Source organism: Protopterus annectens, chromosome 4.part0 (genome assembly GCF_019279795.1).
Source record: "Protopterus annectens isolate FY-2018-M chromosome 4.part0, PAN1.0, whole genome shotgun sequence".
NCBI lineage: Eukaryota > Metazoa > Chordata > Ceratodontiformes > Protopteridae > Protopterus > Protopterus annectens.
In genome coordinates, this window is record NC_056733.1 from 1,414,378,165 (window position 1) to 1,414,390,169 (window position 12,005).

The 12,005-nt window shown below is 37.2% G+C and overlaps 1 protein-coding gene across 5 annotated transcripts in view; it reads right to left on the reverse strand.

The window, feature by feature from the left end:
* TCF7 (transcription factor 7) overlaps positions 1-12,005 on the reverse strand; it is a 1,045,913-nt gene that overhangs the window by 166,351 nt on the left and 867,557 nt on the right. For all 5 annotated transcript variants that reach the window (XM_044069246.1, XM_044069244.1, XM_044069247.1 and 2 more), the window contains one exon: positions 8,892-8,999. In XM_044069246.1, the coding sequence (XP_043925181.1) occupies positions 8,892-8,999 (108 nt within the window). The remainder of the gene's footprint in view (positions 1-8,891; positions 9,000-12,005) is intronic.

Genomic DNA, 12,005 nt, shown 5'->3' on the forward strand with positions numbered 1-12,005 from the left:
GAGGGCTAGAGCAGACTCAAAGAGCAGGGGAAAACACTACAATGTAAACAGGGAGGCACTGGAATGCAACTTTAAGGAGGTAAATAAGCAGAATATAAGACTAGCAGCAAAACTGAAATATGTACAGTTGTAAAACTAATGAAGCACAAATCCTGGAGTTGCACTCACAACACTGCTGCTACTACTAGAATCCCACCACAAACTAAGGTACCAGACTATGCAGAAATTTGCCAGTAATGCTGTTTATGGAAAATGTCACACTAAATGAGTAAATGATGGTCAAATCTGGCAGCAGTTCATAGTTCTGCCACAACTGTGAATGACACTACAAGATTAAGCCCCCAGACAGGGGTCAAAATATAAACAGCTAGTTTTTACAAGTAATTCTACTTATGGAGACAGAAATGCAGCATAATTTATAAATGATGCTACAATCTTGCAGAACTACACAATATTCCCACAACTACAAATGAAGTTGCAAGACTAAGGTCTCAGAACAAATTAAAATATGGTGGTTATGCAGCATATTTATTTTCTGAGTACCAGGTTTTACATACAATAAATTCAACACTGATCAGACAATGGTTTGGTTTGGATAAAAGCAAAATCCTAACAGTATATACTTGTAACTGCCCAAGTCATGCAGACTACTGCACTGAGGAATCTCAACAGACATGTCAACCTAATATATGATGCCTAATGTAGTCAACTCACATACAACATGCAAGATTCAAACCAGAGATACTGTAGAGAACATTCTAAAGCTATAACACCTACTACAGTATAAACTGTCAACATATAGTTCAATACCGCTAAGATTTTTGATTCACAGTACTTACTTTCAAACAGGGGTGTAGCTAGGATTTTCAAATTTGTACTCATAGCTCTCAAACTGCTACCCCCCTCCCCAGCCAAGCTACAGCCATTCCCGTAATTCACAGTTCGCTCTTTTATTGTCGATGAAGAGGCATTCACTGTAATGCCTCGTCAGTAATATAATATAGATTCACTCAAACTCAGTTCCTTGAATTGAAAATGAACCTGAAAGTCAGTTCTTTGAAAAATGCAGCATGGTAGTTGGGGTAGAGGATTCATGCTTTTGTTTTCTGTAACTAAGGTACAGCTTTTGAGCTTGAGTAAATTACTAACCACCTGCTACCCCTAACTAGGGTGTTTCATTCACACACACACCCCTACCTACCTCTTAGTGCAATAAATATGGACAAAGCATAAAATAAACAGGGGCAGATATTAAATAATGCTCTCGTGAACTTAGAAAGTTGCTAGAATAACAGGATTTGTGCTAGTATGAGAAAGTTGCTAGAATAACAGGATTTGTGCTAGTATGAATTTTTCTAATGGACATGGTCTGAAACTCAAATGCCTGTCATTATTTAGCAACTTCAGCTTTCAATGATTTTCTAGAAAATCACAAAATTTATGAGACAAAAAATCTGGGGCAAAAATCTGGACATTCTGCAAAATTTGGACAGTTGAGAGGTATGCTACCTACCTACCTCTCACAGACACACACACACACACACACACACACACACACACACACACACACACACACACACACACCTCTCAACCTCTTAGCAACAAACCCATAAATAAAACTGAGGCAAAGGCCCAAAAATAAGAACATTTTTTTTAAATATTGCTCTTATAAACTTAGAAAGATAATAGAATAGTAGTAGGTAGGTCTTGCATTAGTACGAATTTTCTGAAAGGTATGAAATCTGAAACTCAAATGTCTGCCATTATTTTCTAACTTCAGTCTTTAATGATTTGCCACTAATTTGCCAGAAAACTGCAATTTTATGCAAAACAGACCAAAAATGTGATGCAAACATATAAAATTGCCAGACAATACAGCTGGGAACCTGTCAAAGAAGGGACACCATTTTAATATGAGCATTGTTAACTTGAGCAGCTGACAAAATTAGAGAATCTACATGCATTTCTGAAATAAAAGTAATGTATAACTTTGATCATTACAGTTATTTGTAACTGTAAACCCTCCACATTTTTTTCCAAAATTGCTATTTTGCAGAGGTATTATTAGGGGGGGATACACCTTCCTGACTGTATTAAATTATATTCCTTGTACAATACAGTATAATTGTTAAGACAGCGTTTTAAATTTATTGTTTTGAACATTTTTCCAGTAAACAATGAAACAAAATGCATGCACCAGTAATGACAAAGCAGCCCAATTCAGAACATTACCATCATAAAAGTCTACTCAAACTTCTACAGTCCACCAGTATCAGTAAATATGCACAATCTCGGAACTAGTAAAAGCCATCTACATAATTCCACATTAAAGAAATCTGTAACTAATGAAGAGGCTGCTGCTAGCAAACAACTTTATATTTCATGGTTTCATCTACAAATAAAGTGCCTGTGCCCTTGAGGAATAAATTGCCTATGTTGCATTAAAAAAAATGATACGCTAGTAATGTAATAGGCAATGGATGGCAAACTGATAACAGGTTCATAGTTACTACTAGATATCTTCGCCAAAAAGGACTACAGCATCCACCCCCTTTACAACACAGTATAGTATCAGCAATGCATCTACCTACTGTGGGAGAAGAACCCACAACCTTCTGCATCAAAAGCAAATACATTACCTGTTGTGCTATTAACAGTACAAGCAGACTCAGCATAAGCAGCACCAAACTTTAGTTCCCCTGAAGCTCTCAGCTCCTTGTAAAATGTACTCAACACTCAGCTGTATCTCTGAACTTTGCAGCACAAGAAATCTGGAAAAAGTCAACATTTATTGGGGGGGGGGGCGGGGGACAAAAGCCCATAAACCAGAGACGCATTTTAAACATTGCTTGTATAATTTTGGAAAGTTGCTAGAATAAAATACTGTGTTACCACCATGCATGTCTTGAACCCAGAACCATATGCACTACAGTCAGTGCAACATACCACTATGCTAAGTAAGCAGTTTGAAAAATAGGAAGACTGAAACTTAATGGTTATCATTTAGATAGCTCTCAACCTCTTAGCACAAAAAACCTGGACAAACAAAGCCAATAATGAGGGAATACAAATTCAGTTCTCACTTCACACCTTACCATAAAAAACCTGGACAAACAACAAAAACAATAATGGGGAAATACAACTTCAGTTCTCACTTCTCACCATAGTTCTCAACTCTTAGAAAAACAAATCTGAACAAAGTTCAGAAATGGTGGTGGTTAGGGACTTTAGGCTCTTCTTACCCTGAAGCAAAGGTACAGGGTTTGAGCCTGAACACCTATAGCCAGTAGGTATATTATGTGGGGGGGCATTTTCACACACACACACACACACACACACACACACACACACACACACACACACACACACACACACACACACACACACTTGCCTTTGCGATCACTACACCACAATGATAATACACACACAGTTGCCTTTGCGATTACCACACCACAATGATAATGCACACACAACTGCCTTCACGATCACCACCCCACAGTGATAATACACACACAATTGCCTTCAAGATCACCACACCACAATGATAATCCATTCCCACACACTTACTTGATTGCCTTGGGGATCACCTCACCACAATGATAATCCACTCCGATTGCCTTGCCCTTCACATAATACATCAAGCTAATATCTCTTGCTCACAGACAGCCGGTTCAAGTTATGCACATTTCCCACAATGATAATCCATTCCGTTCATCACGCAATTGCCTTTCACATAATCCAAAACATTCAAACTAATATTTCCTGCTCGCAAGCGGCTGGTTTAAGCTATGCACATTTCCCGCTTGATGCCAGACATGACGTGATGATGTGAAGCTCGATTCCGAATGGCTGGTATGTAGCCATGAAATGTAACATAAAGGAACCAACGCTGTTTTGAAAAATATGTAAATGTTTAATTAAAAATGCTACCCCCTCTTCTAAAGAAGTTGTACTGAAATCAGTACAGTGCGTATGCCTCCCGACGTCCCTGCTTTCAAAGCTACATGGAAACGACTAATAAACTTTCCAGACTGTCAGATGGATTTAAGAAAACTGTAGATCTATCCAAAAATAAGATTCACAAAAGACAACTTAACTAATCTTTAAGCACACACTGTTTTTGAATGGCAAAATAGCAATATTTTTGCAAACAGTATGTCTCTCAACTGTTCACAGTTTTGCAAAATGTCCATATTTTTCCCAAAAAAACAGAAGGTCGGTTCCTCATCACATTTGCGATTTTCTATCAAATCTCTGGGGACTGAAGTCATTAAATAATGTTAGTCATTTGAGTTTCAAATGTCATATCCTTCAGAAAGTACAAGCTAATGCAAAACAGTTATTCTAACAACTTTCTAAGTCTATAACCCCAATATTTAAAATGTGTTGCTGATCTGGAACCTTTGTTCCCCAAGTATTTTGTACATGCCCAGAATTCTTATACTGAGAGGTTGAGAGGTATGCAGACTGCCAGCAGTTTAAGGTAGAATTTAAAATGATAATTCTTAAGGTTCCATTAGTACACATTTCAGCCTGTACCACTCCCTTTCTTGTATCATATCTATTCCTTGTCATAAACATATATTCTTCTGACAGAGACCTCATTTTCTTTTTTTTTAAACTTTATGTTAGCCAAAATGCTGAAGAGAGGGTGAGAAAAATAGAGGGGTTACTTGCCACATGCAATGGAAATCTAGCCAAAGCAAAGCTTCTACGTCCATAGTCAAAGAGTCTATAAGTTTAAAATGCAATCACAACACTGCTACTGCTAATGTTTACATGAGCTGATCCTACGAATATCCATATAATAATAAGTACACATTAACATATAATTTTTCTCACACATAATTTGTATTTCCTGCTAGCTACTGCAATGCTTCTCAGTCACAGGCTACAACATATCACATATATTATATATTTTGTAATCAGACTCTAACCAACTCTTCATTGTATTTTTTGAACACGTATTTGATTTCTCTGTTTACATGTTATGTCTTATATTTTCTATTTGTACTATGTTGTTCATCTTTCTGGTATCTCTGTACCACTGAGCTGGGTCTGAAACTGGTCCAATGAGATCAATGCTCTATACTGCTAAACAAACTTAAACATACAAACAAGCAAGCAAACAAACAAACACATAAGATACTATGAACTTTGATCTGAAACTTTTCCTCTCACTACCTTGAAAGACAGATCCCACTTTCAAACATTGCAAAGTACACGGTTCATTTTGCCTTTCATAACTTTTCTGATTCACGTCACTTTCCATGGTTATTTGAACTGCAGATTTCAGTTCAGTGGTGACTGCTAACATGTTTTAGAGTTCTGGAGGGCTTGTGTTCACTATTAAAACCATCAGGTGTGAGGAAGCAAATGATCTTTATGGATGCAAAGACTCAAAAATGCTGAGTGACCAGGGATATGAAACAAGTACATCTGGATTGTGCTTCTGTGGATGTTGTCATCACTGTCTTCAGGCTAAGAAGCGATTCCTAAGGTACTGGCAAATGGTCACAGCCAAGAGCTTGTAATCACTACAAAGCAACTTGTCTCTCTTGTGTAACAAAGAGGAATGTGCTTGGAAAGAACTAAACCTCCTTCCCTCTCGACTCTGTCCAGTATCTTTGAGCTTTAATCCTGAAATCAGGCCGCTGCTGTTGTAGATATAGAGATTAAATGTTGGCTAATTGTGGCTACCACCACGTACAGTGTTCTGGTGTGCATTTGTTAGCAGTTTACCTTAAAATTTATGAAGCTGCAGTAACGCATACTTCCTATGTCATGAAGTTCATCTCTTGTGTTTTGAAAAGCTATTGAAAAACTGGAGACTCACAACAGCTACAATATATATTTACTTAACTATCCAAGTAATGTCTGATTATACTCATGAACAACACTGTAGTTCTGCATCCTTATCAAGAGAAAAAATGGCAAACATTGACATCAGATAACACTGATTGCACTGACATCAGATAACATTCCTTGTACTGACATTAGACAACATTCCTTGCACTGACATCAGATAACATTCCTTACACTGATATCAGATAACATTGCTTACTTAACTAGTGAGATACTTCTTGCTGCTGTGGCACAAACAAAATAACTAGCTGTTATTCATGGCTAAAAATATCATGTAATGGATTTTAACAGCCTGGAATCACTGAAACTTTGCTTTATGCTGCAGTCCAACTGTTATTAAGCAGTGTAGCACTGTAATAATAATTTAAAGAGCCACAGATTAGTGTTGTAGTAACAGCAATACAGAAAATGAAATGTTGGACAGATCACTGTGCACTACTGTGTGTAAAAAGTGGCTTAAACTGCTTTTGAGGTTTAAGTCAGTGTGGTACCATTCTAACCGCAATTAGCTTCCTTCAGAATGGGAACAACTGTATTTCCTGTTGACAAAATTCCATACAACCAGAACGTATGACCTAGATAGTATGCTCTGAAATGGCGTCACAGACCTCTAAGACACTTATGTGCACCTCAACAAAAGCTCAATCTGGCCAAATGATATATATTGAAGACCTGGGAGACTACATAATATAATAGATAAGCAACATGGTGATCTAGATTTCTTTTGAGTGAAACTGGTCCAGAATTAAGTAGCTTACAAATAATAGCAATTTCTGCAATCTGTAAAGCAGTTGGGTTCAGATGTTTCATTTTACATTGCCGGTATTAAATTTCACACGTATGTTTTTACTCCTCCTTTTAAAATGTTCCTGTTCTCATTTCTTTGGGAGGCAGATCTCTCTTCCTTGCAATCCTGTCTTTTTTACACAGAATATGTATGCAGGCCTAATCCAGCATTGTTTGTTGTACCCCCTCACAATGTAATAAGGATAGCAGCTATGCAGAAGACTCTATACACTGGGCTGGAATGAAGCCATCAAACATGCTGAAACTATCAGTGATAATCTATGAACAGAGGCTAGAAACAGTTTATTCCAGTGAGCAGTAAGTTAAACATTTTTAAAATACTACATGACATCTCATGGGGAAGCAGAAACTCTTCATATGGTTACTTACAGTTTCCAGACATGTTTCATCTGCCTTAGGAGACACTACTCCAGTAAAACAACACCCTTCAAATGAGTCTAAGACCTGATGCTATTGTCTTCTAACCAGACTCCATAAATTCTTCATATTAGGCTTTATCTTTTAACACATGTTTAAGTCTCCATGATGAACATCTTCAAAGTCCCCCTAGCAAACAACTTACTCATGCATTCCTCCTCTGTAAAAGAGCTAACCCAATCTGTTTCACACGCAAAGTGACAGCCTTTCAGCTTATTTATCCCCTGGTGACAGTGACAGCCTGTCATCCTACTTATTCCCTTTGGAGCCAAGCCAGAAGTGGGAAATTATACTTATCAGGGCAGGCCATAACTCCTCATAGACTTGCCCTTCCATGCTATGGCCTCTGATGCTTGTAATCGCTGCTTTTTTGGAGTGACACATTTACATCATACACACTTGCCTAATGCCCCCCAAAATGACTTTCACAGTATCATTCTGATCTATAATGCTATATACTAGTCCCCCATCTCCCTGTTACTGGGGTCAGTATGCCAGACCAACCCCTTTCCGCAGAATGGCTTGCTCTCAGTCCCCCACCCTTATCTGGATCTTCCACCTTCCCATGAGTTGTCTAGGCACATTTAGGGCTTTTTTCATCAGTGCCTAAGAGCTGGGCAATCCTTTTCCCTTCTGTTTGATTTTTTCATTAATTATTCTTTTTCATTCATCCGTTTTCCATTCATGCTTTTACCCCATTCAGGTTCATCAGGCCACAGAACATTCTAGCAAACAATGGGTTCAGAGCATGAAGTAGCCCCATATAGGACACCAGTCTACAAATTCTACACAAAAGTTAAAAATGTAAAATTACCAGCACCTAGCTCTTTAACCACTTAAATCTGATAAACTGGTAGCCACATGCAAAATTACAGAGGATGAATACCCTTCTGAAATAGCACATAGCGAAGGAGGTGGGAAGGAATGCCCTAATAACACATAATGTGCTGTGATATAATTAAGTAATTTTTCTATGCTAATTCTATAGTAACATCACACCAGGAGACAAGATAAGGTCAGAATTGAAATGTGAGCAGAAGAAATAGAAGAGGATTATTTACAACAGTATCCAGAATATGGTTCCATTCAGGAAGTCCCTTAATAAAGGTGGACAATTTTGTCAAAACCTAATATAATAAAACATTAAATGATCAGGACTGGGTGAAGTGGGTGAGCTGAGTGGGAAGGCTCCTGGCACCCCCCAATGCAGGGGGCACTTGTACCCCCTTACTTAATATAACAAATTCTGAGGTCAAAAATCTTGGGCAACTTTGTGAATTTTTTGAGGAAATGGTCCATGACTGAAGAGGGAATCCCTGAAATTATGGATGAAGAGGTTTATTCCCCATATATATCATCAGTCAGGATAAATCCACAGTTATGAGCCCCTTACACAGCACATTTGCCAAAACCAGACACCCTTTAGTAAGCAAAATGCTGTGTCATAAACAGCAAGCTAAACATTTTTTGATTATGTGTACTAGCATGCAAAATTAAAATTAACATACAACAATTAGGTTTGCACAGATACTATGTAACCTAAACCTACTAGATGTTATACTTGCATAATTAACTAACAGTGTTTTTCATCTTTATTCACAATGACACTCTTGTGGCCTAAATCCTCCATACTTCCACATGCTGTTTTTTGGACTATTCTGTCTACCCAACAGTTCTGGTAATATAAAACTAAACACACACACACACACACACACACACACACACACGCACATGCATGTGCATGCACACACACACGCTGTAAATGTCTTAGACATGAGCTAGAATAGGGCTGACTGACTTACGTAATTATCTCTTGCAGACCATCCCGGGTAAAGTTGCATGTGAAGTTGCCGTTCTTTCCTTGCTAGCTCGTAGTATTTGGCTTGTTCTTCTCGAGACAGGGCATGCCACTACAGAAAAAAATGTAATTTCCTTAATCTGAAACATCGTTTATACTTTTAATGTTGAATGTAATAAAACACATGTTTTTATTAGAAATTAGCTAGAAAAATATAACATGCACCACTGCATTTTGGGTTTCACCCATTATTACAAGATGTAGAGTTACTCCTCAATGAACAGCATCACTCCATGTTATAACTGTATCTAGATAAAAAAAAATGTTAGAAGAAGTTTATAAGCATACTCAGTTTGGGTGGTTTTACAAATGTTACTGATAAAGAAATCCAAGATAATTCAGAAGTATTTTTAGCTCCTACTTTGGCACTTCTGATTTGGTAAAACATAGATGAGAAATAAAGTAAAAAAAGAAAAGTCTATGAAAATATCCTAGTCTTCTAAGATATACTAATGCCCTGGCATCATTAGAAATACAATCTATCTTTATTAGCACGTTTAAGTCTAAACTTCTAACATATAAATTAGAAATAGGAAATACTTAAAACGATATAAAAGTAAATACAATTTAAACAGGCAGTTGTAAAATTATGAATAACTGCTGCCTAAATTAGGCTACTAAATAAATATATAATGGCACTGAATGTTATCCATAGGCTCTTTGTTAATGAACTGGAAAAAAAAACAAAGCTGTTCATCCTAAAGTGACAGCCTATCAAACACACCTACCAACTGACATGTATGAGGAAAAAAATGATGTGCCATTAAATGTGAGATGTTAGATTTAGTAACCAACAAACATTCTGCCAAATCACTGATGGCACATAGTTTATATTTATGTTAGTTAGTGTGTGTGTGTGTGTGTGTGTGTGTGTGTGTGTGTGTGTGTGTGTGTGTGTGTGTGTGTGTGTGTGTGTATTTCTTAACTGCTGTAGAAAACTGATCTTCATGGATTTTTTTCAGTCAGACCAGGATTGATGTCTAGTTAAGTGATGTGTTTATACATGGTAAGGCAATGGTGGCTGAAGGTCTCAAACCCTGAACCATTAGAGGAAGCAGTTTGTTAACAGTACTGTAATCCTCTGTGCCAAATGCCAGTTCAAAGATACTCAACTAAATCTTACATTTAAATCAAGCCCAGGATTATACTCAGTAGATGTATTAAAACCAGTACAGTAAAGTCTCATTCTGTTACCCACTGCCTGTGACTAAAACTGCCCTTGAACTGAAATGAGGTGTGTCAATCCACTGTCAGCTGTTAAAAATCATCTGTCAGATGTCAGCATGGGTAACTTACTGGTAGATGAAGACTGAACGCTCAAACTTCAATTGCCCATGGTTCAACTTGTCGAGAAGTGAATTTCCTTCACAGGAAATCACTGCCAATGAGCTGTGCCATAAGTGATTCCCTTTTCTGTGGGATTTTCCCCCTTTTTCAAGTTGGTACGAAGGTGGAGCTGGTATATATAAGTTTGGGGGTGTGAAGCTTGCCCTCATGTCATGGGGAGCAGGGGGGGCTTGCCTTCCTAAAAAGTGTTTTTGGCATTTTTTTTGGTGAATGCAGTTCGCGGATTCCATTTCTTGGTGCATTCACTTTCATCCGATAATACTGGAAGCTTTCAGCACATAACTCCAAATTTGAGAAAGGCACATCCTGTTGCTCTGAAACAGTGCTAAACTACTTTATCTTGAAACAAGACTTCAGCTGCTAATACTGAAGAAGACAACAGTCAAGATGTGAACAAATGTTTAGAAAAGCTGTCCAGCTGGTATTTAACAGATGACTATTAAAGCACCACAAGTGCAGCGTGAAAGAGGAGCAGCAGTAGCCAACTCAGAAAAAATCACATTACAGTCTATCACATATTCACATAAAAATATTTCAAGATGAAATAATTATTCACACGACATGAGTGAAAGAAAAAAAATTATAATAATGGCAAACAGAGACAGAACCTATGGATCTGAAGATCTATTACTTCCACCTTGCTCTTTTGAATACTAGTCTGTGTAGTAGAATTATTTTATAATTTTCCCTACTCCAAAAGGTATTGCGAGGACAGCCTTTGAGCACTCTAACTTTTCATCTAGGGTTTGCTTATTCATACAGTTTGCTTTGTGTCCCCAAATTATGGTCCCTTTTAGCTTTTCTCTTCCCTTGGTACAATAACTTAGAACTTCCCTAGTTTGTGGCTTTCATTGAGCAACTCTTGAGATGTGTTGATAAGACTTTTGTGTAAATGACTCATATTTTTTATAGTTGCCAGGGTTCTGGTAAGAGTTTTACAATCATTGATTAATAAAACATGACAATTTTCTTGGTTCTGTACAGAGAATAGCATTTGCTCACTTAGTTACTCACACTTAGAAAATTTACATTAAATAAGCAGGAAAATGAATCACTGCTGTAAGCAAAAAAAAAAAAACAAAACACAATAACAGTTTACAAGTTGAACTATACCTATTCATCCTCTCTATATCCAAATGAAACTATAGATCTGGACATGACAGTTCTGAATATTTCTACTTGTTAACTTGAAAAATACCTACACCTCCATCTACTGGCTAAAATTTGTATGTACTCTCTTTGCTTAAATTCAAGTCCTTTTGTCTTGCACTAACATAGTTGTATGACACCATCCAATTTATTTACTGTGTACAGCACCTGATTTATAACCTGTAGGGAAATCTGCCATAACGTTTTTACTACAGTGATTTGTACAAATCCTAGAACACAACTTTCCCCTGTAATATTTATTAAGACAGTCCACTGTCCAGTGAAGGCATGTTCAGAGGTCATTTTTAATCCCTGGTTTTCCTGTCTTATCTTACTAGCCCCCTACACAGACTGCTGTACTTCTTTATTCATTTGCTTTGACATTTATCTTTTCCTTATAAATTTTCCATTAACAGATTTTTTTAATGCAAGTAAGAAACAATCAGTAATAGATTAGGCTTTATTTTCGGTGACATATAATAAAATAAAATAATTACAACATTTAGGGTTAAGAAGTATTTAAACTACCCTGATCTGTAGTTAGGTATAAAAGATCTGTGAT